The sequence below is a fragment of the Ailuropoda melanoleuca genome, chromosome 16 (assembly GCF_002007445.2).
Source record: "Ailuropoda melanoleuca isolate Jingjing chromosome 16, ASM200744v2, whole genome shotgun sequence".
Lineage (NCBI taxonomy): Eukaryota > Metazoa > Chordata > Mammalia > Carnivora > Ursidae > Ailuropoda > Ailuropoda melanoleuca.
Window position 1 is genome coordinate 59,382,774 of NC_048233.1, and position 27,298 is coordinate 59,410,071.

The 27,298-nt window shown below is 35.4% G+C and overlaps 1 protein-coding gene across 2 annotated transcripts in view; it reads left to right on the top strand.

Annotated features, from left to right (window-relative positions):
• METTL15 (methyltransferase like 15) overlaps window positions 1-27,298 on the top strand; it is a 178,401-nt gene that overhangs the window by 130,990 nt on the left and 20,113 nt on the right. Inside the window, exons 4-6 of one of the 2 annotated variants that reach the window (XM_034644902.1) lie at window positions 4,152-4,343; window positions 8,628-8,806; window positions 15,070-18,603. In XM_034644902.1, coding sequence (XP_034500793.1) covers window positions 4,152-4,343; window positions 8,628-8,806; window positions 15,070-15,080 — 382 coding nt within the window. In that variant the 3' untranslated portion in view covers window positions 15,081-18,603. Of the gene's footprint in view, window positions 1-4,151; window positions 4,344-8,627; window positions 8,807-15,069; window positions 18,604-27,298 lie in introns of those variants that run through there. The other variant, XM_002920432.4, reaches the window with a different exon arrangement.

Sequence of the window (27,298 nt, forward strand, 5' to 3'; positions counted from 1 at the left end):
GATGGATTCCTGTCTCACATTGAGGTCTTTCATCCATTTGGAGTTTATTTTTGTGTATGGTGTGAGAGAGTGGTCAAGTGAAATATAAAATTATTGGGTAGCATAAGGCAATGGTCTGGAATTAATTCTAAAACTGTTTTGACCTTGAGCTGTATTAATATAATAACTAAAATAAGAAAAAGCCAGAATCGACTTTATTCTGTATTGTTTGTTATGGAATTTAGATCTAAGGATATAGGCAAACTGGAACATACTCAGAAAAGAGCAAGTAGCATGATAAAGGTTTGTGTTTTTGTGTTGTTGTTTTTTTTTTTTTTTTATGGAGAATAGCAGAAGAAACGAGTTCTATGGTTTAGAGAAAAAACCTGAGCATAATAGCTATAATAGTTATGATGTTTGCCATTGTAAGAAAAAAAGCAATTCTAACTGGCTTTAATAATGAACGTAATTTGTGGGCTCATATAACTCAAAAGTTCTGAGATAAGTTGGATTTTAGGTGAGGCTCAATCCACTGACCTAGTTAATCTTTCTGTTTTGCTTTTTACAGTTTTGACTGAAACTGGCTGTCACTCTCTCTCTTCTTTGGGTCAGGATATCTGCTGGCAACAATTAGGGCTATGTGCTTCCTTCATGTCAAGTGAGAGTCTGAAAAACCTTTTTCCTCCTTTATAGCTCATTGAAAGAGAGAGTAATTTTCTTTTCTCAAATCCTAGGAAATATCTCTTGTATCTCATTGGCTAGAATTGTGACATGGCAATCTCTGAACGAATTACAGGGGCCATGGATTGGTGTGTGCAAATTAGAAAGGCTAATCACAGCTCTATACCTTGAGCTGAGATATTATGTCCATCAGGATTCTCAGGAGAAACAGAACTAGCAGAAGATACACACACACACACACACACATATATAAAATATATATTTATATATATAAATTGTGTATGTATGTATATCTCCTACTGTTTTTGTTTCTCCTGAGAATCCTGACAGATATGATATATAAATATATAAAGGGATTTATTTTAAGGAATTGGCTCATACAGTTGTAAACTGTGGGACTGGCAAGTCTGAAATAGATAGGGCAGGCCATCAGTCTAGAAATTCTCTGACAGGAGCTGATATTGAAGTCTTGAGGCTGAATTTTCTTCTTTCCTTGGGGAAACCTCAGTTTTTTGCTCTTGGAAAACCTTTCACCTATTGGATGAGGCACACCTACATTACTAAAAGTAGTGTCCTTACTTAAAGTGAACTGACTATTAACCTTACATTTACAAAATACTTGCATGGCAAAACCGAGATTAGTGTTTGATTAAATAACTAGGTAATGTAGCCTTGCCAAGTTGACATATAAACCATCATAGATATAATCAGTCCCTCCCAAAATACATGGCTGAAATTTTGAGGTCCTGTTGGAACAGAGATTGGCAACTAAGAGGCAGCCAACAAATATCCCTTAAAATGACTAAGAGTAGATATGTGAAAGGCTTCCATGGTTGTAGGTTTTTGGTTGTTTTACATAGACTAATATCAAGGGGAAAAAATATAGAAATAGTGAGGAAACAGTTATCAACTATAAAATGATTAGCTAAAAAACAGTAGTGAGTTCTGATTATTGGGAGTGTTCAAACATGAGCTAGATGATTGTCATATAAGGCCTTAAAATTAAAGCCCAATATTATGTGTTCTTGACATCTGGGGAAAATTGGGAGACCTTCCAGTGGCCCAACCACCAGTCCTCCTCCCCTCTGTACTCCCACAGATAAGGTTCCTGAGCCAAAGGACACTTATTATCAAAGGGATAAGTAAAAATATCTGCTTATCCCTGAGTAGCAGGTTTTAGTTCCCTGCCCATGGAATTACCCAAACAAGCCAATCACATTCTCTCATGGGAACCAAGGGTAACGGCTCCTTTGATACTATAAAACCTGCTTCTTATAGCCTCTGCTTGTCCACTCTGTTTCTGAATGCAACCCACATGTAGCCATGGATGGTATGGGCTGCCCTCCTCCCCTGGGCTGTAAGGATGTGTGATTAATAAACTGTCAGTCTCATCTGTCCAGTGGCCAGGTGCCGTGTTTCAACCACTTCTATAATCTTACAATGGGAATCCCTCCCTCACCAATGGGGAGAATGGGAGGTGGTTAAAACAGTGACTCTCCCCTTATCCCACCCCACCTAGCAGTGATGGTGGAGGGAAAAGATTTGAACATCAGTTAAATAATTGGAATTAGTGATTTGTGAGTTGCTTTCCAATCCCAGTATTCTATTATTTCTGTTCCCAGTGTTACTAGCATTCATTGTGTATTTTCCAAATACAGATGTAACAATTTATCTTTCTACTAGTAGCACACATCAGGTTGTTTCACAAATTATTCATTTATATATGTCTTCCTCTCAGTTCAAATCTCAGCTTTATTCATCTTTATATGCTTTCAATTAACATAATATCTTATATATAGCAGATAGTGAATTTTTGATGAGTGAATCTGAAAATCAGTTTCTCCATCAGAATTTGGGAAAAAAATTACCAATGAACAATGAAGTTCTCCTTAAACATAACATCAAAAATATGAATTCCCCAACACTGTTGAAATCCACACTTGTCCTACCCACCTGTAGATGGAGGGAATGAGGTCTTGGGAGAGTTGCCAGTTTTTTCTCTTCTCATGCCTCACCAAAATGCATACCAGTTGCCCTAAGGCTTCTGAAGAACCCTGCAGGCAGCATCTGGCGTTGTGTAGGAAGGAGAATTAGTATAGCTGCAAGGTGATCCCAACTTCTTCAGGGTCTATTGATTTCGAATGCTCCATTCACTTCAAAATCCCTGCTGAAAGCTAAAACATTGTTTCTGCAAGAAGGCATTTATTTTAAGCATAGTTCATGCTTCAGGTGTGCAGCTGCACAGTAGTACCTCTATCCTACATAATGGGAAAAATATGGAATAATCTAAAGTGTTTGGCTTGAAGATGTTTGACCTATCTTTTTTCTGTGATCTCTGTTTTATTATTTATTGTACTTAAATTGGCTTACTCATTAAATTTATTTTTTTCTAGTTTTATTGAGATAGTAATTAACGTACAGTACTATATAAGTTTTTAAGGTGTACAGTGTAATGATTTGACATATATTTTATGAAATGATTACCACAATAAATTAGTTAAGATCCATCATCTCATATAAATATTAAAAAAAGAAAAAAATATATCTTGTGATGAGAACTCTAAGAATTTACTCTCTTAACAACTTTATATATCATACAGCAGTGTTAACTGTAGTTTTTATGTTGTATGTTATGACCCTAGTACTTATTTAACTTATTTATCTGGACATTTGCACCTTTTGACCACCTTCATCCAATTCTCTTTTCCCCATCTCCTACCTCTGGTAACCACAAATCTGATCTCTCTCTTTTTTAATGAGTTTGGTTTTCTCTCTCTCTCTGTTTTTAGATTTCACATATGAGATCAAACAATAATTGTCTTTTTCTGTCTAATTTCTCTTAGCATGATGCCCTCAAGGTCCATCTGTGCTATCACAAATGACAAGTTTCCTACTTTTTTTAATGGTTGGATGATACTCCATTCTGTGTGTGTGTGTGTGTGTGTGTGTGTGTGTGTGTGTGTGTATACACAATTTCTTTATTCACCTGCTGATGGACACAAGTTGTTTCCATGTTCTGGCTATTATAAATAATGCTGTCATGAAAATGGGGGTGCAGGTACTACCTCTTCAACAGAATGTTTTCGTTTCCTCTAGATGTATTTCCAGAAGTGGCATTGCTAGATCATATGGTAGTTCTATTTTTAATTTTTTGAGGAAGCTCTATGCTGTTTTCCATAGTAGTTGTACAGATTTACATCCCTACCAACAGTACACAGTTCCCCTTTCTCCACATACCTTCAAAGAAATACACAATAAACTGTGTTTATTAGCAAAAATAAAATTACATTAAATCACTTCTGGTGTTGAAACTAAGGATGTAAAGTTTCCATTTCCATATGTCTTTATATAGTACCAAACATGTGATAGGTCCTTAGTAAATACATATTGTTAAATAAGCTAATAATAGGCTGTGCTTCCTTCCATTGATCATAGACCGTAAGAATTTAACATGACAAAGTCTTTTCTCTGTCTCCTGGGTTTATTCACAGTAAACAGATCCGAGCTATGTTAGGCCAGTTCAGCCAGGCAGAAGCCTTATTAATGAAAGCTGGAGTGCAGCCAGGGACTTTGGATGGAGTTCTTTTGGATCTTGGGTGTTCCTCCATGCAACTTGATGCTCCTGAAAGAGGTTTTTCCCTTCGGAAGGACGGCCCCTTGGACATGAGAATGGATGGTGGCAGGTGAGTATCGGTAAAGCATTTCTCCTCACAACAAGAAATCAATTTTGCAGAGACACTCTGGATTTAATTTCCTTTTAAGACTGTAGAATTCCCATCACACGCACACACCTAACACTATCCATACATAATAAATCAGTTTCGTTTGCTACTCTTTAGATTTGAGATTCTAAAAGAAAAATCATTGCTGTCTTTATACAAAATAGTGAAGAGGATAACTTTCATACTGATTATCTTTTTTATAGGTACAATGTGGGCTTTTAGACTATGAACAGTATTGATAAATGCGATACTGAAACAATGGATCCATTTCTATGCAGGCCCAACTATGCCTCTTGTGAGATGTAAAAGAAACTATATTTAATGCATATTCTTTTGAAAACTGCATAAAATGCAAGATTCTGGATGTCAGCGATTGTATGTTTTGTCCTGTCTCTTGTACACTTTGGTTTTATCTTCTCCAGAGAAATTACAGTTTATGGTACTGTATCAACATAGGACTATGTATAAGACAGCTTTACACCTCCTCTTCATTCCTCACCTACCCTGGAAATACTAGTGTGTTCTCCATTATTCAAAGAGGTACATATAATACAAAGATATCTACATATATACATATAACACACTTTACTTCTAGTAAAGTATAGGATAAGTTCTTTTAAACCTAAATTAATTTTTAGGGGCGCCTGGGTGGCACAGCGGTTAAGCGTCTGCCTTCGGCTCAGGGCGTGATCCTGGCGTTATGGGATCGAGCCCCACATCAGGCTCCTTCGCTATGAGCCTGCTTCTTCCTCTCCCACTCCCCCTGCTTGTGTTCCCTCTCTCGCTGGCTGTCTCTATCTCTGTCAAATAAATAAATAAAATCTTTAAAAAAAATAAAAAATAAAAAAAAAAATAAACCTAAATTAATTTTTAAAGCTTAGATTAGCACTTATTTCTATGCCTAACACTGGCTCAGGGATGGAATAGCCTGTACGTACAAAGCTTAACCATGTTTTTCTTTCTCGTTTCATGCCCCACCACCACCGCCAAATTATGTATCACGGCCCTTACCTTTGGGAAGCTTACCTTCTAAGAGGAATGTTAGATTTTCATATATCTAATAAACAAACCATTCTGTTACTGATACTAATCTGCAGTTCTAGACCTGCATAAACATTTCTACTGAGACAAATAGGTTTTCCAAAATGTCTTCCAATCTATTAGAAGGACCTGTATATAAGAAATTTAATGTCCTGCTTAAGTCAGCAAATTAATATTGAGTTGACTTTGACTTCTTTCCCATAAAATGCTTTGTTCGATGGTAATTATTCACATACAGCCTTTTCCCCATTTTGATATGACCTCGTAACTTGGATTGTGACCCATACTTGTTGGAACCTTTTTGTTCTGAGTCTTACACCTTCTTTTGCACAAGTTGGCATTCATAGAATGAAGAATGTGATCATAAAAGAAAATAATGAAAATCCTTTAAAAAGCAGTGACTAATAGTAAAGGTCAAATATCTTTTCATGTTTGGAGATTGAGGTTGTTGTGCAGAGGTAATAAAATGTCAAGCAAATTTCTGCTGTTCCTATGTCTTGTTAAAGGAGGATGCCTTCTGAAATAAAATGAACAAAGCTTCTAGTTAATGATATTAAATCCCCATATTGTTAATATAAAGACTTCTCAGCAAATTGTAGTCTGTGAATCAGGGTTCTTGAGGTTTTCCCCCTAAGAACCTGAAAATAAAATTGCCCTTGAGCATTAAACTCTAAGTCAATACATAATGGGTGAGATTAGAGTTGAGCAAATATATCTTAAAAATCAGGATGGCTTCCAGGTAGATAGCATAGACTGTATAACCTAATCAAAGATATGAACAGATCTGAAGAAAGTATATGGCATTCAGAAAGAGGAGGTTGGTTCACATGAATTCATAGAAAAAGAGAGTCAGTCATTGCAAATATGTGCAGTACTTATCCAAGTGGTGTTATGGGGTGAAGGAGTCCAAGCCAAAAAATATGGCCAGTCAGACCCTGGAGGGTGATATATCTTTGCAATGAAGAGGCTTTCTTAACCTGTTGCCATTTAACACTGGAATCTTATAGCATAGTTTAGTCTGTGCTATCCTGATTTCCACAACAGCTCTCAGATTATAAAAGGTTATCATGTAGCAAAAAAAATAGAACTTCAAGGACTTGCAGGTCTACTTCTATTATCAGTTGTATTCTTCACTGGAAGTTAATAAATTGTCACTTATGTTAATATTTTCTTTCTGTCAGTGCAATTATTTTAAATCAGTGATCTCTGGGGAACTGATGAGATCTCTCACCTGTTAAGTTGGTGTGGGGGCAGATTTTTGTATCTTGACTTCATGTGAATGCCTATTCCGAAGTCTCCTAGTAGTCTGTTGGCTTTTCAGTGTTGCCCCTTTTGTCTTGTGCCACAGTGGAAACTTCTACATTGCTATTCAGGGCTAATATGAGGGCAAAATAAAATTATGTCCATTACCCACTGAACTATATTTGAGCAAAATGCTGTTTAATGGTCTTACTTAAAAGTAGAAAGGTATTATGAGAAACTGCTTAGTACATCAGTACTAATCTTAGAGTTGTCCTGGTAGAGCCTATGGGTCCGAATTTACTATCATTAATAAAGTTCATTTTGATGCTCAGTGGTTTGGACAGTTGAATACACAACTGTGAAAGATCTAGCTAAGATGTTGTCCATTAGGCCAAGAATGATGATGGGCAAATCTAGGAACGGTCAAGATCTAAGGGACACAGACATTCATTGAATTTCTTTGTGTGCCAAACATTCTACTGTCTATTTTACAATTCCATGTACCCTTAATTCTCCTAGCAATTCTGTGAGGAAGGCATTGTTATTTAATTTTACGGGTTAGAAATTGGGACTTCAGTACGTTAAAAAGCTTACACAATATGAAGAGCAGGGCTGGGATTCTAACCTAGCTTGATCTGACTGTAGAGATCAAATCTTTATCCTTAAGGCTATTATTGAAGGAACAAAGCCTATTGAGATGGAAACAGGCCTACCTTATAGGACGTTCATTGGTCCGGGGGTGGCATGGCAGCCCCCCCCCAAAAAAAAAGATCTGGAAATCAAGGTTTCATTCTCTCTCTCTCTCTCTCTGTCTCTGTCACTCTCTCACACACACACACACACACACACACACACACACACACACACAGTAAGAGAGAGGAGGTGGGGAAGAGGTCATGGCAAAATAAGGCACAAGTCAAAGACAACAACAGAATTTTCTCCTGGAGGCACTAGGCATGCTAACAAGGTGCAGTATAGTATTTTTAAGAAGGGATTCAGGTGCTTCTTCACAGCCCCACTGTGGTATAGTCTTTAGGTCTTAAAGCTACCATATCCTTATTACTTTAAGTCCTCAGAGTGTGATACTGACAATCAGTCCAACACATTAACTACAGGAGTAGTAACATTACTGTTAACAAAGCTATCTTAATAATAAGTAAGGTCTTGGTTAGTTCACTTAGAATTCCTTGACACATTTCCCTAAAGGAAGGTAAACTGGGATGGTCTGACAGAGTGAATGCTATTTCTTACTACTGTGGTCTATTCCATTTGGCTAGAGGCTGTTTTTCCTTGTCTCCTCCACCTGAAATTACCATCTTAGGCTTGTTTAGTCCTATTTCTAGATTACTAAGTTTTACCCCATGGTCACTTTAGTCATGGGTTTATAAGCCAATATCATTAAACATCTGAAATAAAATACTACCATTAAGGTTGTTCAGTTTTTTATGAGGGAAACTGACCAGAAGTATCTTCTATATAGACTTTCTAAGTTCAATTTGTGCTCCCATATAAGTACTCAGTTACTCAGAATTAGTTAAGTTCCTGAGATATAGGCTCATTTAAATATCAGTCAGTATCTTGTATCTTCTTATAATGAAAAACAGAATCAAGCAGTAATTTAAATTTTGAACAAACTAAATCCAAACATTTTCCATTATTTTAGTTTAGGGGAAATCTGCATTAGTAATAATAACTTCTTTGTGAATTAAAGGTTAGTAAAATATTTTAATTTCCCGCTGCCCTTGACTTTGATGAATGTCACACACGATCTGTTGCTATTATGATGGGTATTTGAAATGGAAAATCTATTTCATTCATTTAAGATTTAAGTCTCTGACTTAAAAAAAAACCTCAGACGCTCTCTTAAACTGTGTGTATATGCCTGACTTCAGTACACTGAAGTTTCACCTCTTGTCAATGAAAACTGACGTCAGCAAACTAATTGGCTCTTCTTGTGCGTAGGTACCCTGACATGCCCACCGCAGCTGATGTTGTGAACGCGTTAGATCAACAGGCACTTGCATCCATCCTGAGAACATACGGGGAGGAGAAACATGCCAAGAAAATCGCTTCAGCAATCGTTCAGGCACGCAGCCTCTACCCCATCTCCAGAACCCAGCAGCTTGCCAGCATCGTTGCAGGTACCCTCATTAATTCTGAACAGTGTCTGAGAGGGGGGAAAAAAAATATATATATATATATCCCCCAAACTCCCAGAGGGATTCATTTGTACTTAAAATCATGCAGGATAGAATCTTGTGTATCCTTCTCTCCATACCAGCTTTCTTTTGGTTTTGCAGGCTTCCCTCCTCCAACACCTCTCCCCCACACAATTTAAGAAAATATACTGTAGTTGCTGATTAGTTGAACAATAGATTGTTTTTTTATGAGAGGTAATTTATCATTTGTGCCTACCGAGGTGAAATGTGGAATGACAAGAGCAGAAGAATTTCTTGATCCATCACAGTGGTTGATAAGCATTCTGTATAAGATCTGATATTACCTCTCTTAGTTTCACATTTCTGCATTTTAATATTTTGGGCAAAAGGAGAATTGCATTGCCCAACTGCTAAAATAAAATCCAGTGACTCATACATCTATTCTAAACTACCAGCTAACAAAGGGTATGTGATGTATAGGTTATTCCACTTTGTGAATGCTAACTAAATCAGCCTGAGGGGCTTATTGAAACATTTCATCTTTTCTGCTGTTTGCCACCATAAACCTCTTGAACTTAAGTCTAGCTAGGAGGCGCTTTATTATAGCCTTTCTGTTTGAAGCCAAAGTTGTTTCACAGCTGTGTTCCATGATGAAAGTTTTCCAAGGCAAAAATACAACTCCTGCAGTTATTTAACAGAATTCCAGTGTTAAATTCTCCATTTGTTGGGCCATCTGAAACCCTACATCATTCTTATTTACCAAATGTATTAGGATTTCTTTCCAATGGCTCCTATTAAGTTACTTAAGTAGCTAAAGAAGTAGAGGAAATGAATAATTTTGTATTTTATAAAAAGAACCTAATATTGGTTACCTCTCTTTTAATATTATCTATAGTTTAAGGAATAAAACTTGATTATAAATTCATTCAGATCAAGATTTAGCAATCATATAGCAATTGCTTTATGATATAATTTAATAAGACTATATTTTACTTAGGATAATAAAATATAAAGAATTGACCAAGTCTTTAAATTTTTTAAGCTTTAAAAAGGCCCTTCTAACTTACCACTGAGATTACTGTAATCAAATAAGAGCAAAATTCTTCTGGGTTATATGATCATAAATATTCCATGGTATCTTTTCCCAAAAAGAGTGTGTATTAGCAGACTGCATTAATTTACCCTCTGTCTTGTATCCCTTTCTTTCTACTCTATGCTAACTATGACTACCTTACTTAGCTGTATATGTTGTTCTCTGTCTCCCATATTTTTATACATGAGAAAATCCAGAATCTTCTGGTGCTGAAAATGAGGACTCAGGGCTGAGGGCATCCTAGAGATCATCCAGTCAAAAAACCTCATCTGATAACTGAAGAAACTGAGCCTCAGGGGAAGGGTCAGTAGTTTCCTCCAAGGTAGACAGTCTAATTAAAGGCAAAGCCAGTACAAATCTAGAATTTGGAAGCTCATGAATTTGAGACATAACTGGGAATTTAAGATATTGAGTTAACTTTTTTGTCTTAGGGTCCTAATCTGCAAACTTGGGGTAATAGCACTGTGGCATTACACAGAAATTATATCAAGATGTAGAATAGAAATAGTTTAAGTATTTTCAGAAAGATTATGTGAAAAACGTATTAGGGCTATGAGAAATGATATCATAAGAAGAATATTCACATATGTGTAGACTTTAATAAATGCCATTACAAGATTGAGTTCCCCATAATGAGTCCACTTTTATGGTTCAAATCAGCTCATAATAATACAAATTTATTGATGATATAATTCTGTGACAAGGGGAAAACAGGAAAAAAATGGGTTTGCATTTTGTGCTCCTTTATTCAAAAACTATTTTGGGAGAGGCTGCTTTATACCAGGCATTTTACTGAATACTAACAGTAGAATAGAGAGCAGATCACAACCTCTGTTCACAAAGTTACTGACTTGTAAGTGACTGAATTAAAACATGGTATAGTAAACATGGTTCTTTTACTTATAATGGAAACCCTCTTATTTATTGTAATCTGAAGTTAAGATTGTGTGAGTAATAGAAAAAGTTGGTACATGTGGAGAATTATAGAACCTATGCATATTTATATATACATGGAGATGCTCGAGTCTTAGTTGCAGTTCTACAAAGTCCATTCTTACATAAACCACACCCATGACATATCTTCTACAAGCTCTTATTTTATTTTTATTAAAATGAAGTTAGAGTTTAAAGGTACTTACAAAGCAATCTGAACATATTTTCTAGATTTTCATAATTTTTCAATCTTTCCTCATTACCTCACGTATATCTAATGTCCTTGCCTTTTTACATGACTCACCTTAATTGAGAGTCTCTAAAGTGTCTACATTATTTTTCATGGGAACAGCAGATGTCTTTCGTTTTGCATTCGTATTTCACCAGCTTATGTAATATTTGATTAAATTAATTAGTGGCAAAAGTAAGTGCTCTGGGCTATAAGGGTATAGCTCTTTGGGTAGAAGCAGGACTGTATAGGAATGCTCAGAGTAAAATACTATCCTGAGACAGTTAAACAGAGGAAGGGATTAATTTGTCAGGTCCCTTAAATAGAAGTCTCTTAAGAGAACTACTCACAGAGGAAATATGGAAAGCAATGGAGGGCCCAGTAAGGTTCCTGTATTAGTTTTTTAGTACTGCAGTAACAAAGTACCACACATTTGATGGCTTAAAATAACAGAATTTATTCTGTCACAGTTCTGGAGATTAGAAGTCCAAAGTCAAGGCATCCACAGGCTCTAGGGGAGAATGCTTCCTTGACTATTTCTAATGTCTGGCAGTTGACAGCAATCCTCGGTGTTCCTTGGCTTGTATATGTATCACTAAGTCTTGCCTCTACTATCACATGGGATTCTCCCCGTACAAGTTTTTGTGTCCAAATTTTCCTGTTATTATAAGGACATCAGTCGTATTGGATTTAGGGCACGACCTAATAGAATATGTCCTCAACTTGGTGATATCTGCAAAGACCGTATTTCCACATAAAGTTATGTTCACAGGTTCCTGGTAAACACAAACTTTGGGGGACACTATTCAACCTAATACAGTTCCTAAGCAATATCTTTATTTAATAAACGCGTTTTGGCAGGCTATAACATACTGTGACTATATTTTGGACATCTTTTCTGGTTCTAATAAAATCATACTAAGTATGTTCAAGATTATCAAGCACTCTGGGAAATATGCCACAGTTCCTGACATAGTAAAACGCATATATTGATGGAAATATGAATCACTTCCTTTACTTTCAAAACGTTAATAATCCATTAGAACAAGGAAGACCACAACACTTGTAATCACAGTATACTTAGTGCAATTACATAATAATTCAAGTGATTAAGCTGTAATTTGTAAAACCTAAAGCCTGGTGCCTTTTGCTAGTACAAGTAACTGCAGTTCCAGTACTCTGCCATATCATGTGAGCACCAGAAGACAGGTTTGAGGCTGCAAATTGGAACAGGATACTTACAACTACCATGAATTACTTTATGAATTACCAAATTAGTAATTTATAATTCCAGAAACAACCTGTGGGACTTCACTATTCATACACACTATTTAGAACTACTAGCCAGAAATTTTAATATTAATATCTAGCACATGTTAGTGTTCCCTCCAAAAATAATTCATAAATAACAAACCACATTTTGTTAAGCCTAGTTTATGTTCTAATACAGTTATAGCTAAAAAGTTAGATTTATGAAATCTAAAACTTGAAAATGACCTGAGGGACTAATTTAATATAGAACCAAACTCTTCATCACCCCTAATAAATGGTCATCTTGCTTTAGCCTTTTCATCTCCATCTGTCTTACTCCCCCTTGTATTTCTGTGAAGAGGAGCACATTTCAGTCTGAAATTGCTAGTTCCATAAATAGAGACCTAAAGTCTTTAGAAAGGATGAATTCCTTAGAATAAAATCCAAATTCCTTTACATGGTTTGCGAATCTTTTCATGGACCAGCACTTACCTGTCTTTTCATTTTCAACTTTCTTGCTCTCCATAATAATCTCTGTTCTAACCATACTAAAGTTCTCATAGTCTCATTTTTCCAGCACACCATAGTCACTCTCACAGGCCTTGTGTATTATTAATATTAACTCTCAAGTCCCCAACCTGTGTCCTTTCCTGTAGCTAATGCCAGCTCATCCTTTTGAGAGCATAGTTGAAGTGTCACTTCCTCCAGAAAGTTTTTTCTAGTTCTACACAGATTAGTCGAGATGTTCTCCTCCATGCTCCCGTAGCACTGCATTTCCCTGTCATAGCACTCCCACTGTTCTATTGCTTGCTTCCTATTTAACTTCTCCCTAGACCTATACTATCCAGTACAGTTGCCAGTAGCCACATGTGTCTATGGACTCTTGAAATGTGGCTGCTCCTAATGGAAAGCTCATATATGTAAAATACATACCTTAATTTGAAAAAAGAATTTAGTGTATCTCAAAAATTTATATGTTCATTCTGTGTTGAAATGGTCTTATTTTAGAAATTATTTAATACATACAGTATTAAAATTATACCTGTTTCTTTTTGCTTTTTTAAGGTGGTTATAGAAAATTTTAAGTAATATATGTGGATTGCATTATATTTCTATTGGACGGTTCTGCTCCAGATGGTAAGCACTGTGAGGGCACTGTCATGACTCTCTTACTCATCACTGTGCCCCCAGTGCTAAAATAGTTTTAACCTTGGAAGGCATTTGGTAAATACCTTTTTAAGGTTAATATATAAAATAAACAAAATCACAAAGATCAGGAAGGTTCTGCTTTTATAAAGTTGGTATTCGGTGAAATAGTATCAGTGTAACTACAAAATTGGTGTTCCATCTTGGAGGCCATAAACAGTGAATCCCTCCCATACCAATATGCTCTAATAACACTAAGTACTCAAGTAAATTAGAAAAAGCACGTTGCCTTCCCAGTACTTTAGTTTATTCATCTTTAAGCTGAAATATTTTTCCTCCCTTATTCTTTAGAGATGCTGTGAAGAAAAAGAAAACTAATAAAATATTTTTATTAATTAAGAATTTTTAAAAATGGGAAATGGTACATATAAAAATCTCTCAAGCTCTCCAGGAAAAAGAAGATTTATGTACTTAATTTTATAAAAAAAAAAAAAAAAAACAAAAAACAAAAAACCATGGCTGTGGTCTAGACTTTATAGAATTAATGTATATTTGAGTTATGTAGTCTTAAAGATGGCATTGGTTCTAGACATGCCTCTGAGTATTTCCTCTAAAGGCTGTCCACATTTTATTCCATATCCCATTGCTCTTTCCATTCTCTGGATACATCAGCGGAAATTTAATCATTAAATTAAATTTAGTTTAATGAAGAGATTTTACTTCAAGCCCTGGTTCTGCAGCTTGCTACTATGTAAACTAGAACAATTCTAGGCCTTATCTTTCTCATCCTAAAATGGAAGTGAATAGTATTTATGATAATGATCATTTGTTACTTTGTTCATAACCCTACTATGTTTTGCTTAAATTCATATTGAAATTCACTCACAGTTTCCAAGCTCATGCCAAAATCAAAGTATGATGATCACTTTTCAGATCATTGGGATTTAGCTTCAAATTCACAAAAATAGGTAATCAATGCACTGACAATCAAGAAGTGACAGAAGGCTTACAATATCAGTTTTTGAATGTGAACAAAGAGGGGGGTAAGCTTCTTAGATATATTTTCTTGTTGATTAAATATATAGACTTATTATTCCCTGACTGAAACTTTTATGTAACCTTTATTCTGACTCATGAACTGGGTACATGGCCAGAGCTTAATGAATGCTTGTTGAACAAATAAATCAATAAAAAGATGTGTACATTTCCAGCCAAAGTAAAATGAAAATTCAGGGGGAAAAAAGTATAAGTTGTTAGGTATTACTGAGAATCAATTGGACTCTGCTCTTCACACTGAAGAGGGGGGAGACCTAAGCATCAAAGTATTCAGTATAAATTAAAACAGCTTGAGGAATAAATTGAGACTCCCCAGGACATGGATCAAAAATTCTCAAGTTCTTTGTCTGGTTCCACTATTTATTTGCTCTGTGAACTTGAGTAAGTCACTTATCTTCCCTGATCCTTATTTTCTCATCTGGAAAAGAATAACTAATTCTTGCTATGACCAATAAATGGGATAGTATATGAGAAAGTTCTCTGTGAATTTTAAAGTGCAAATACAACTGTAAACATTTTCTTCTTCTCTCTATCCAGACCTGGGGTGATCCAGGGAGCAAACAGATACACTAACCAGAACCATGACTGTGGTCTTCTACCAGTGAATACCTGTCCACAGCCAACAGTGTGATTTGTGATAGGCTCATTGCTTCATTCCAAGCTGTTCTTCCCTTAGGGATTATGTGACTTTTAGAAAAAAGAAGAATCATGTTTTGCTGCATTGGTACATATAAGGTATATCTTTCCACAGTAAGCAATAATAGCTTATGCCTCAGCTTGTATCTGAAATCATCTTTTTCCAGCAAAGTTTTGTTAATCTGGAGAGAAACATTCAAGGTACAAAATAAATAAAGTGCAGCATTCGTTAAGAAATAGTCATTGCCATCAAATTTTAGTGGACCTGTTTCCTGATGAAGTTAATCAGATTAGTTTGCCATCCCTTTATTGTTTTAATAACCTACATGTTGTGTCCTCCATCTTTCCCAAAAAGCACTCTGGATACTAACATTGCCATGATTAAGAAATAAATGAAGATGTCAGTGAGTTCAATTGTCACTCTGGTGGAAAATGGTATGGTCAAACCTACAGTCAAAGTTGGATGGCTTTCCAGTGAGTCATAGTTGTCATTGTCACTGCCTATGATAATGCACTTATTCTGTCATTTAAATCTCTTGAGTTCAATCTGTTATACGCTGTGTACATTAGTATGGTAACTTCATGCCAACTAAATTATCAAATGACATTTCATAAGTAAACTTATTTCTTATTTTAATAAGTAATCTTTCCAAGAGACATTCTGTACAAGAAGCCCAACTCAGAAGAGAATGAAATGTGAAAAGAAAAGAAAAGAAAAGAAAAGAACCTGAAAATCTTTTCCTTCTAAAAAAATCTGGCAGTTCTCAGTTTGAAGTGTCAAGTGGGGAGCAAGGATTGCCCTAATCCCAAGTGACTGTGACCCAAGCCTAATTTAATGATGATGATAACAATAAATGCTAACACTTGCTGAGCAAATATGAAACACTGTCCTAAATTATTTTTATGTATTAACTCAGTCCTCACCAATAATCCGTAAAGCGGGTAGTTTTTATCCCTATTTTATGCAAGAATAAGCTGAAGCACAAAGAATCTAAGTAATTTGTCTCTTGTCAGGTGGAGCTGGAATTAGAAGCTAGTAATCATACTCTAGACCCTGTGCTCTTACTTAGGACTACCCTAGTTATGATCAAAGTACAGTATGAACTGTTGCTGGAGAATGCTGACAACTCTGTCTTTCAGGATCTCACACACTCATAAGGGAGACAGTCATAAAAAGCAGCTCACTCTGTTACCCTGTGATAAATGCTGTATATAATAGAGTCATGAGCAAAAAGATATGAGAACCCAGAAAAGGGAGAAGTTGATTTCAATGTGGCAAGAGGGTTTGAGTTATTGTGGAGAGGGGTTAGGTAGAAGTTACAGAAAGGAGAACTTTGAGTTGAGTCTTTAAGGAGAAGTGATGGCTATTTATAGAAAAGTCCCTTGCAACCAGTAGATACTTATTAACTGCGGAAGTGAAGAAACAAATGAATAAATAAATGAAGAAGCAGGTAGGATTTCAGAGGGCTGAGGGGAGTAGAAGATAGGCAATTCAGGGTCCAATCCCAGGACCCAATGGAATTCCAAATCCCTGGAATTCCTTCCCATTATCTTGGTATCCACTATCCTAATTGTGACCTTGAGTTGGGTCAGGTTTTTAGAACAATAGATTGGCATAATCAGGTTCTCTAAGTGTTACTGATTATGGCTGAATTTCAAACTCCTTCTATGGAACAAGAGAAGGGAAATGCATCCCTTTACTTCATTGCCCCATTTCTTATTATTTATATTTTGTGTACTTGTACAAGTGAAAATTAAAGTGATTTGCTGGCATCATATGTTCTGCACATAACAGTTTTCACATTGTTATTAATTTTGTAAATATGTATATAAATAATCTAGCCATCTTGTCCTTATCTGTATTGATTAAAAAAGAAGAAGAAAGATTATTTGTTTCTGTAACTAGTTATTCAGAAGGCTTAAGAATTTGGTGCTGGATATTTGCAGGAGCTTTCAATTTAAGAATTAAGATCAGGCAGTCTTCTGTATTGATTGTACTACCTTCTTGTTTTTGAGATTGACATGTATCAGATCACATCTACATGGGAGGTATAATAACATGTCTTTACTTCACCATTAAAGTACTGAGAGGATCAACAGTGTGCAGTGCTTTTCCTAAAAGGAGGTTTTAGACATCAGCCATTATATTTCTATGTTGGGAACATTTTTTTGAAGACAGGCATCTGCTTTCATTTTCAAAGTTTAAATGTTTAAATCATCCCAAAAGAATGTCAAAGAAAGAGAACCCCAAATGTTAATAGGTTGATAAAGATCAAAGATTATATTTCTAGGGCTGGGAGGGGGAATAGTGAATGAAAATAGTTTTGATGTCCAAGCTTTAATCATAACTGAACACTAACAAAAATACTTCCAAATTCTTTTCTCTTATGTCTTTTGTTTTGTGCCAAAGTTGATAAATTTTGGAATATCTGAAAAAGATATTCCTAGGAATTTAAAAATAAAAGGAATCTATATTAATTTTTCCTATCTTTAATATATGTAACTTTTTGGTGTCTTTCCCCATCTTTTTATTTTTTGTCAAGGATATAGCAGTTTTGCCATTTCCCAAACATTGTAATTTATTTTACCTGTTTATTCTTTATGTGACTATATATTGATTCACATGTTTTTAATTACCTGGAATCTCTTCTACCATATTATAAATCACAGAACATATATTTTCCCTTTTCATTTGCATATAGCACACAGTAAGCAATAGGAAATACTTGCTGACTTCCTACATTCTTGTAATGCATAATTATTCATTTAATGACTTTCTTATCAGCTGGACTACTAACTCTTTGAGAGTAAGGATTAGATACATCTTTTTCATTGTTATAGCCTCAAGACCTGATAAAACATTTGGCCTATAATAGATGTTTAATTACTATTTCTTGAATGAATAACTCAATGTCCATTTCTTTGTAGTTCTTGTGATGTTTAGAAAGTGGATGAGACCAGAGACAGCTAATAAAGAAAGTCTTACAACCAACTAGTGTCTTCAACAATAGGCACTTTTTATTAGATAGACTCAGACCTATAATAATAAAAGAAACTGTCATAATTTTTTTGACATTGTAGTGTCTTTTCCTATTCTCTGAAGGGTAAATAGATTCAATATGTCATACAATACTGGGTCAGTCTTCTGTATTTTCAGTTTCTTCATTAGCAAAGCAGGGACTTTGACCTAACATTGAGATGAGACGCATTTCATATATACATTACATATTCATTTAATCATCAAGTATTTATTGTGAGTCCACTTTCTGGTAGGCACTAATGAAGTTGCATAAATGATTAAGACAAAGTTTTCATCTTCTAAGAATTAAAACAAAAGGTGATTTCCCCTATTTAGATGGTAGTCTTCACAGTTAGTTCTTATTTGGATATATCAAAATGTTTACGTCTTTCTTTCTTTCTTTCTTTCTTTCTTTCTTTCTTTCTTTCTTCTTTCTTTCTTTCTTTCTTTCTTTCTTTCTTTNTCTTTTCTTTTCTTTTCTTTTCTTTTCTTTTCTTTTCTTTCTTTCTTCACATGATTCCTCCTCCTTTCTGGGATCAGTTTTCTTCTTACCCAAGAAGAAAACCCGTATTTTGATGTTTTCAGTGAGTGCTACATTCTCATACCTTGTCTAAATATATCTTTATTTTGCCCTCACTTTTGAATGATAATTAGTTGATATAGAGTCAACAGGTTTATGATTATTTTCGCTCAGTACTTTGAAGGTAATATTTCATTGTCTCTTGACATTTATTATAGTTGATGAAAAGTCTAATTGTCATTATTTTATGGTTGGTCTTTTTCTTTCCCTGGCTACCTTTAAAGATTTTCCTGTCATTGATGTTTAATTGTGATGTGCTCAGTTGTGATTTTGTTTTTATTGGTCATTAATGAAACAGAATGAACTTCTTAAATATTCTCCATTTCTGGAAATATCAGACATTGTTTCTTTCCATATTTATTTCCTCTACTTTCTTGACTCCTGGGCAGCAGTAATTACTCACCATGTCTCTCATATTTCCTGTGTCTTTCCCTCTCTATATTACAATCTAGGTAAAATCCTTTCCTGGTTCCCTCACGCTCTCTTAAAAAGATAGCTAATCTGCTGTTTAACCTATTTGTTGAATTTTTAAAGTAGGAACTAGTCATTCCTACAAGTTCTATTTTTTAAAAATACTGTTGTTCTTTTTTCTTTCATTATAGTCTCTATCAATTATTTTAAATCTTAATTTATTTTAAATATAGTAAATATATGTAGTTATTTCATATTTGTGCTCATTTGTTCCATTATTCCAGTTCTTCCTATTTATTTCATCTGCTGATTTTATATACACACACAAACATATATGTAAAATGTATACGATGCGAACATATCTTCAGTGGGTTTTACATACACACACATCCCCTTTAGGAGTTCTGCTTACTTTGTTTATTTGTTGTTGTTTAACACTTGCTTCTTCCTTTTTCCCTTCCTTTTTTCCACCTGATCATCTGCCTGCTGTGCAAAAAGTAAGTTAGGCTATTGAGGTGGTAGAAATCAAAGACACATTTAAGCAGACTTAAGTAATAAAGAGTTATTATAAGCTATATATCATAATAAGAAGAAATTATTATAAAGCTATTCATGTTAATAAGAAAGACAGTTATCTGAGCTGCACAGTGAGGGTTCTGAAAGACTAGAAGACAACTCAAATGGTTGTTCAGGATACTACACAATTTTGCAACTAAACTATCATGTTGCAGCCTCAACAGGAAACATCTTTGTCTCTCTGTTCTAATAAATTATCATTATTTTGGTTTGGCTATTCTCTATGTCTAGCTACTATGACTAATTTTTTTCTAGGATGACTAGTTTCTGCTTAATCAGATCTTTCTTGTTTTTACTTTCTCATGGCTTCTACTTACATAATCTTTTACTGTGTGTTTTAGTTTCTGCTTCTTTTGCCAATTGTTACTCTTTCTCCCTCTTTTCTCATAAACCCGTCTTTCTTTCTCTTTGCCTGGGATTCAAGCTCCCTAAAATAAAGGATTTGTGCCATAGTTATCCTTAGCTTTTCCTTGTTTGGCAGAGTTTTACACTAGTTGCATTTAAAATGGCTGCCATTGGATTTACATGGTAATAGTACAGTGACCAAAGCTTACGGAACTACTTAGTACAGTTCCAGTCATGTAATAGATTTTTCCTCAGGATTGTAATTATTTAAATAATGCTTTAAAGAAGGAGCTGTTCTTGAAATTGGCTGTGACTAGTGGGGAGGTTTTTTTTCCCCTTTAAAATAATGTATCTACTATGTAAACAAAATAAGCCATGTAATTTGTGTCTTTTTCAGTAACATTTTGTTGAAAGAGATGTTGTATGACTGTTGTATAACAATTCTTCTAATATGCTACCAGAGCATGATAAAATTTATGGTTTCCCCAAATCTCCAGTGGCAATCAAACCACTCTGCTGTCCAAGGCTAATGTTCTTATTTTGAGATTCTCTCTTCCTGTCCTGTCTCCCACCCACCCCACCATATATAAAGCTTACACTGAAATGTCTTCTCTTCTCTCCAGATTGTCACTTTTAGCAGGTCATCTGATAGACAGACAGACAGACAGACATGGCCCTGGCTCAGACCACATTTCCAGGGTCTACTCCCACATTTTCAGTGGTCTCCAGGGCATCTCCCTGTTTCTTGTTAACACCCCAATCTCAAAATGCGTAATGTGGCAAATTCATAAGTGTCTCCCCCAAAACTGTCTTTACTTTCTGGATTTGTTGTGCATATGGTAATACCTGGATACCATTCAATTGCTTCTAGTTGGCTGGCTGACCATGCAAATCTGGCTTCTGACTCATACCACCACTGATGACTAATAAGACTCCCTTCCACTATTCTTGGTTCCCAGCTAAGGATTTCTTACACATTCTATACTTACCTGAATATGACTAGCTCTAGTCCTGACCGGCTTCCACTTTATCTATTATCATGCAGTGCCCGATTCTGTTACTCTTTTTTTTTTACTCTTCACTTCACTTTACATAGGTATCTTTCACTTTGCATCTTTAATTCTTCCCATGGAATACTCTCTTGCCTATTTTCTTGGAAATCTTGCAGCACCATTTCCTCTACCTTACCCAAGTTCCAGGTTTTATCACCATTCCTTGGCCAAGTCCAGTCTCCTTAAGTCTTAATTCTACTCTGCTACTAATTGACTGTTACTCAAGATAAGTCACTTTTTCTCTCTGGTCCCAATTTTATTTTCTTATAAAGGGAAGGTATATGAAACCATTCAGTCTCTAATGTTTTATGAAAGTATGACAGACATTTTCCTAGTCTCTGGCTTGGAAACTTCAGGGATAGTTTTGAATCATTTCCTGACACCCCTCCCCCTGTCCCACAGTTTTCCATTGATCAGTTATTAAATTCTACCCTGATTGTGGCTTTTGATTTAGTTCTCTTTTCCACATCTACCACCACCACTGTTTTCTTTTTTAGACTGTTACAGTAGCCTCCTTAGAGGTTTACCTGCTTTTACTCTCTCCCCTTAAATCCATTTGTTATGTATATTTAGGAGTGTCTGCCCAGCCCACACTCTCTTCCCTTAGAATTGCCCAGAACTCTACCAATTCCTGATACCTGATAAAGAAAGAGGCTGAATCTAGGTAGCCATGTTTATACCACGTCAACCCAGAAGCAACTAATTAAGTCATATAAAATAGATACTTCTCTCAAAAATGTGAGCCACAAAACCCAGAAACTATACCTATATGGTATTGGGAATGTAGAATTGAGACCAGATTTGCCTTTCTGTCAATCCAGAGCAAGGTGAAAGTCATAGTTAAGAGAACTGGGAACCAAGAGCAGAGTGAAGGAAGTAAGTTTGCAGAAAGAACAGATGTCCAGAAAATGGAGGAGATGTTCACACACACACACACACACACACACACACACAAATGCACACAAATGACCCACAAGTACAGGTATGGAATGAGTCCTTGTCTGATAGCTTTCCAATTCCCTTAAAGTTGGCTATTTGTGATCCCTACATTTCCTTTATTTTTTTTTTAATCTTAAGTTAATTTTGAGTGGGCTTTGCTCCATTCCTTAACATCCAACCCATCCCCTAAGACGTCACAGTTTTACTAATCATGTAATTTACTTGTTCAAAAACTTTCATTGGCTCTCCATTGCAGATGCATTTGATCCCAGCCTCCTATGTTTGATGTATTTGGGTCCATTCTCTGGCCCGAGCTATTGTTTTCACACTTCTCTTTCATCATCCTCCTATATTCTTACCTAATTGTTCTGCCCTTTTTCCCCAAATATGACTTGTACTTTCCTTACTTACGTCTTTGATCATGCTGTATCCTTTACCTGGAAAAACAACAACAAGAAATAAAGAAAACAAAAAAAAAATTCTTCTGTCTCCACTTCTAGGGTACAGCATAAGACCTGGGAGTGAATAATTTTTCATGATTGCATCCCTGATTTTCTGAGTAGGGTATAGTCTTTGGTTTAAACTATCATAGCGTTTTGTCCATCTTTTATCTTCCTCATGGCAGTGTGGTAGAGCAGGAAGAATATAGGCTTTCAAGACAGAACTGCATTCAAATCATGGTTTTGCTACTTAAGGGTTGTGTGATTTTGGCAAGTTATTTAATCTTTATGTGCCTCAGTGGGAAAAGCAGTAAGCAAATAGTCAAATGAATAGAGAACTATACATTGTGTAAATATTAAGGAAAAAAGTACAGGGTAAATGAGTAGTGGATAGAGCTTGGTTAGGGGTTTAAGAGAGGCCACCCTAAAGAAGTGGCCTTTAAACAAACACTTAGAAGAATAAGTATCCAATGGACAAGTCTAGGAGGAGAATTTTCAATACAAAAAAACTAAGCATAAACAAAAGTACTGGGGCCCTTCTGTATCTCATTTCATCGCTAATATTTTTTCTTCTCTTAAATATCACTTCGCTCTCATTTTTTTATTATTTCATGTTTCATGTCACAATTTGTGCTGTTAGTAAGCTTGATTCTCATTGCTTTATTTCTATTATGTGACATTTTATAACATAATCTTGATAATTGCTAGCATCAATTTTGTGTATCTATTAAGCTATGCCACATTGGTAGTTGATTAACCTTTTCTTCTAAAACATTGAATAAACCAAGGCAGGCACTGCTCTTTTAGTTCTAACATCTCTTGATTGTTTCCTTTTGATCACTTCACTTTTTCTACTTCCCTTATCTTTCAGTAAATTTTTAAAAAAGATATATGTAGATAGATAGATAGATAGATAGATAGATAGATAGATAGATAGATGCATATCTATGTGTGGGTGTATATGTCTTTTTAAAAAATTTATGTGTATTGGGGCACCTGGGTGGCTCAGTCGGTTAAGTGTCTGCCTTCGTCTCAGGTCATCATCCCATGACCCTGAGATCCAGCCCCTCATCTAGCCTGCTTTTCCCTCTTCCTCTGCCCACAGCTCCCCCTGCTTGAGCTCTCTCTCTCAGTCAAATAAGCAAAATATTTTTTAAAAATTTATGTATATTATGCATATATATGTATCTCTTTTATATGTTCATAAGAAGTCTAAGCTCTATTGAGATATTGGACATCTAAACAAATAATTCTAAAATGGAGCAGAATATTTTGCCACTCCCTTTATCTTTTAACCACCCCTCCTTTCCCATTGACTTTATGATGACATAGTCTCCCTTTTATGTCCCTCCCACCTCTCTGATTTTACTTTTTTGGTACTAATTCCTCTTCCTCTGCTTGTGCCTTAAGTGTTTTTATTTACTGGGGTTCAGTCCTTGGTTCTTTTCTTACAGTACATATGATGCTGGGCATCTACGTCCATTTCCCCAGATCTGACATCACCTGTATTCCCCTCTGCAGCTCAAATCTTTCTACTGAATTCTAGGCCAATATTTGCCTGACTTTCTGAACATATCAATCTTTTTATCCTACAATCATATAAAGTTCAGTGTTCCAAATCTTATCTTGTTTACCTCTTTTTTTCTTCCAGTGCACCTCACCACATTTACCCAAAGCCCAAATCAAAACCTTCAAATCAACCTTGAGTTGAATTGAAAATGTTTATCAATGGAACTTTTCAATTCTGCCTCCTAAGTTCTTAAATCCTTCTGTTCCTCCCCGCCCCGCCTCATTGTTTTACTGTAAATTTTTATTATCTTTGCCAGAATTACTACGTTAGTCTTCTAAGTGGATTATATTTTCTGTCTGTCTCAACCTCCTCTAGCCCAAACTCTACCAGAGTAATGCTGATATGTGTTAAGGAGGGCACTTGTTGTGATGAGCACTGGGTGTTATATGTTAAGTGATGAATCATTAAATTCTACTTCTGAAACCAATATTATACGATATGTTAACTAACAAGAATTTAAATAAAAATTTGAAACAAAAATAAATAAATGAAATAAAATATACTTAATGTTTATAAAATAGAAATTTCATAATAACACACCTCTCCATAAAATTCTTAATAGGTTCACTATCATCTATAGGACAAAATCTAAACACCTTAATGTGAAAACAAAGTCCTTCGTGATCTGGCTTCTGTGTGTTGTTTTAGCCTAATTTCTCTGCTGCCCTCCCCACCACAGCACTCCATGTCTGCACCAAACTGCTCACCATTCAGGGTCCCAGACTAACTTTCTGCTTTCTCACTTCCATCCTTTTGTATATGATCCTTCTGGGCAGGGTATGTCCTTCTTCATGTCTTGTCTTATCCCTCACCTATCCCCCAAAGTCCTTCTACTTCTTTTAGGACTAGGCTTATGTATCATTACTTTGGATCCTTCCTGAACTTTACTTTTCACCATTCTCCTTAAGTTACTCACCTTTTCAATATATTGATACATCTGATGTTTACCTGCTGTTTATATATCTGATGAACGTTTGCTTCATTACACTTTGTATCCCTTATATACTTTTGTAAGGTCTTCAAGGATAGAGTGATCACATCTAATTTACCTGAATTGCCTCAGCACCCATCTCTTAGAGAATATGTTGAAGAAGTCAACAAACTGGATTAAAGAAAGCAAGAACTATTGAGTCACATAGATTTGAGCTGACTGTGTCATTTACCAGCTTCGTAAATTTGGGCATTTATTACCATCTCTGAATCTCTGTTTCTTCATCTGCAAAATATGGGTGATGATAACTACTTCACAGGATTCTTAGGTTACTAAATCAGACAATGTGTTTTAAATGACCAATAGAGATCCATCTCTAGTAGATATCTATTTTTTAACTTTTGTTGAATGAACACATAAAAAGAATGCATGAGCGATGGATAATTAAGTGAGTGAATGCATTTGAATGAATAGAACAAATACTATAAAAATTTTTATAATGGATTCACCAAGAAAGACTTTCTATACAAGCAGCTGTCTTAACTTTTTAAAGGGATGGTTAAGATGTCAGCAGGCAGCAGCATAGTAGTCGAGGCTCTGGGAACCTGAACCTTGAGAATGTGAGAAAAGGCTAAGACTAGGGAAAACATCCTTTTTTTTTTTTGTTGAAAACATTATTCGCTGCTGTCACTTTACCCTTCTACCTGTTTTTTCTTCATCACATTAAAGAACTCCAAGGATGGGCTGGCTGCCAACTCATTCAAAGTACATCAGCATCTCATTAGCCAGATGACAAGTTAGGCCTCACACAATAAGCTGTATGGATTTTGAAAAGAGAAAGAGAGTTGTTATTAATAATAACATAAATTATTATTGTTGAATGGAGCTCTGTTGCCTAATCATTATTATTCAATGAACTGTTTTAGACACAGCATACATTGCAATGATGTTAAAGGCACTACATTTTCTTCCTTAGGAAAAAAAGAATATTAACACTTATTTAAAACCCACTGGAAAGCATTAATTTAGAGTCCTGTCTGTTTCAGGTACCTATCTCAGAAATTGAAGCTGAGAAAGGTAATCTAGTAGGTAGGATTTTTAAGTTGTCGACTTCATCTGTGTATTCTTTAGATGCAAATGGACTTTGATGACAGACTCCAATCGTCAAGCCAGCATGTTGTATTGCTATATTGCTTACCCATTTTTCTTTATTAGTCCTTTTTTTTAATGCCTCACGCACCTTTGCATTATTAGTCTGGGTTAATGTCACTGCATTCTATTGTGTCACTGAGTAATGGAAAAAGAAATTAATTTTGGAATTATACAATAACCAGGATTCAGAGTTCAGCTCTGCTGTTTACCAGCTGAGTGAACTTCGACATGTTATATAACCATTCTAATCTTCTCTAAGATAAGGATAATGGTTCCTAACTTGTAAGATTGTCATGATGATTAGAAATTACATTTTAACACTATCTACCCTAATGGTAGGCATATGATAGGCACTTGATAAAAGCTAGTCAATACAAAGAATTATTTATCTAGTTATTGATAGAATCTACTTCACAAATACAGGTAAAAAATATGTAAAATTTGTGATCATAGAGAAAATACAGGATTTTCTCTATTATAAAAGTATTTTCATTTGTTAGTCATATATACAACATTTATATACAACATATACAACATTGTTAAGAAATTCAAGTGAGGGGCACCTGGGTAGCTCAGTCGTTAAGCGTCTGCCTTCGGCTCAGGGCGTGATCCCAGCGTTCTGGGATCGAGCCCCGCATCAGGCTCCTCTGCTGGGAGCCTGTTTCTTCCTCTCCCACTCCCCCTGCTTGTGTTCCCTCTCTCTCTGGCTGTCTCTCTGTCAAATAAATAAACAAAATCTTAAAAAAAAAAAAAAAAAAAGAAAAGAAATTCAAGTGAAAACTTTTAAGAGCATGTAACACCACTCTACCACCACAACATGATTATAATTTTACCTATTTTATCTCTTTATCTTTAGTCTCACATTTTTCAGTTGAAATGATTGAATGTATATAATTTTGATTTCTTTAACTTGATATCATGCCACCTTTATGGCACTATACTGTGTGTCAGTAAGAGATATTCAAATTTATTTAATTATATCCTTATTATAGATATTTGGCTTACATCTTAGGGTTATTACTTTGCACATATTTAAGGGATTTTAGAGAATTTTAGATTCTAGTCTAAATCCCCTAGTGTGATTAATGACACATATGTGATGTAAGTCCTTGAAA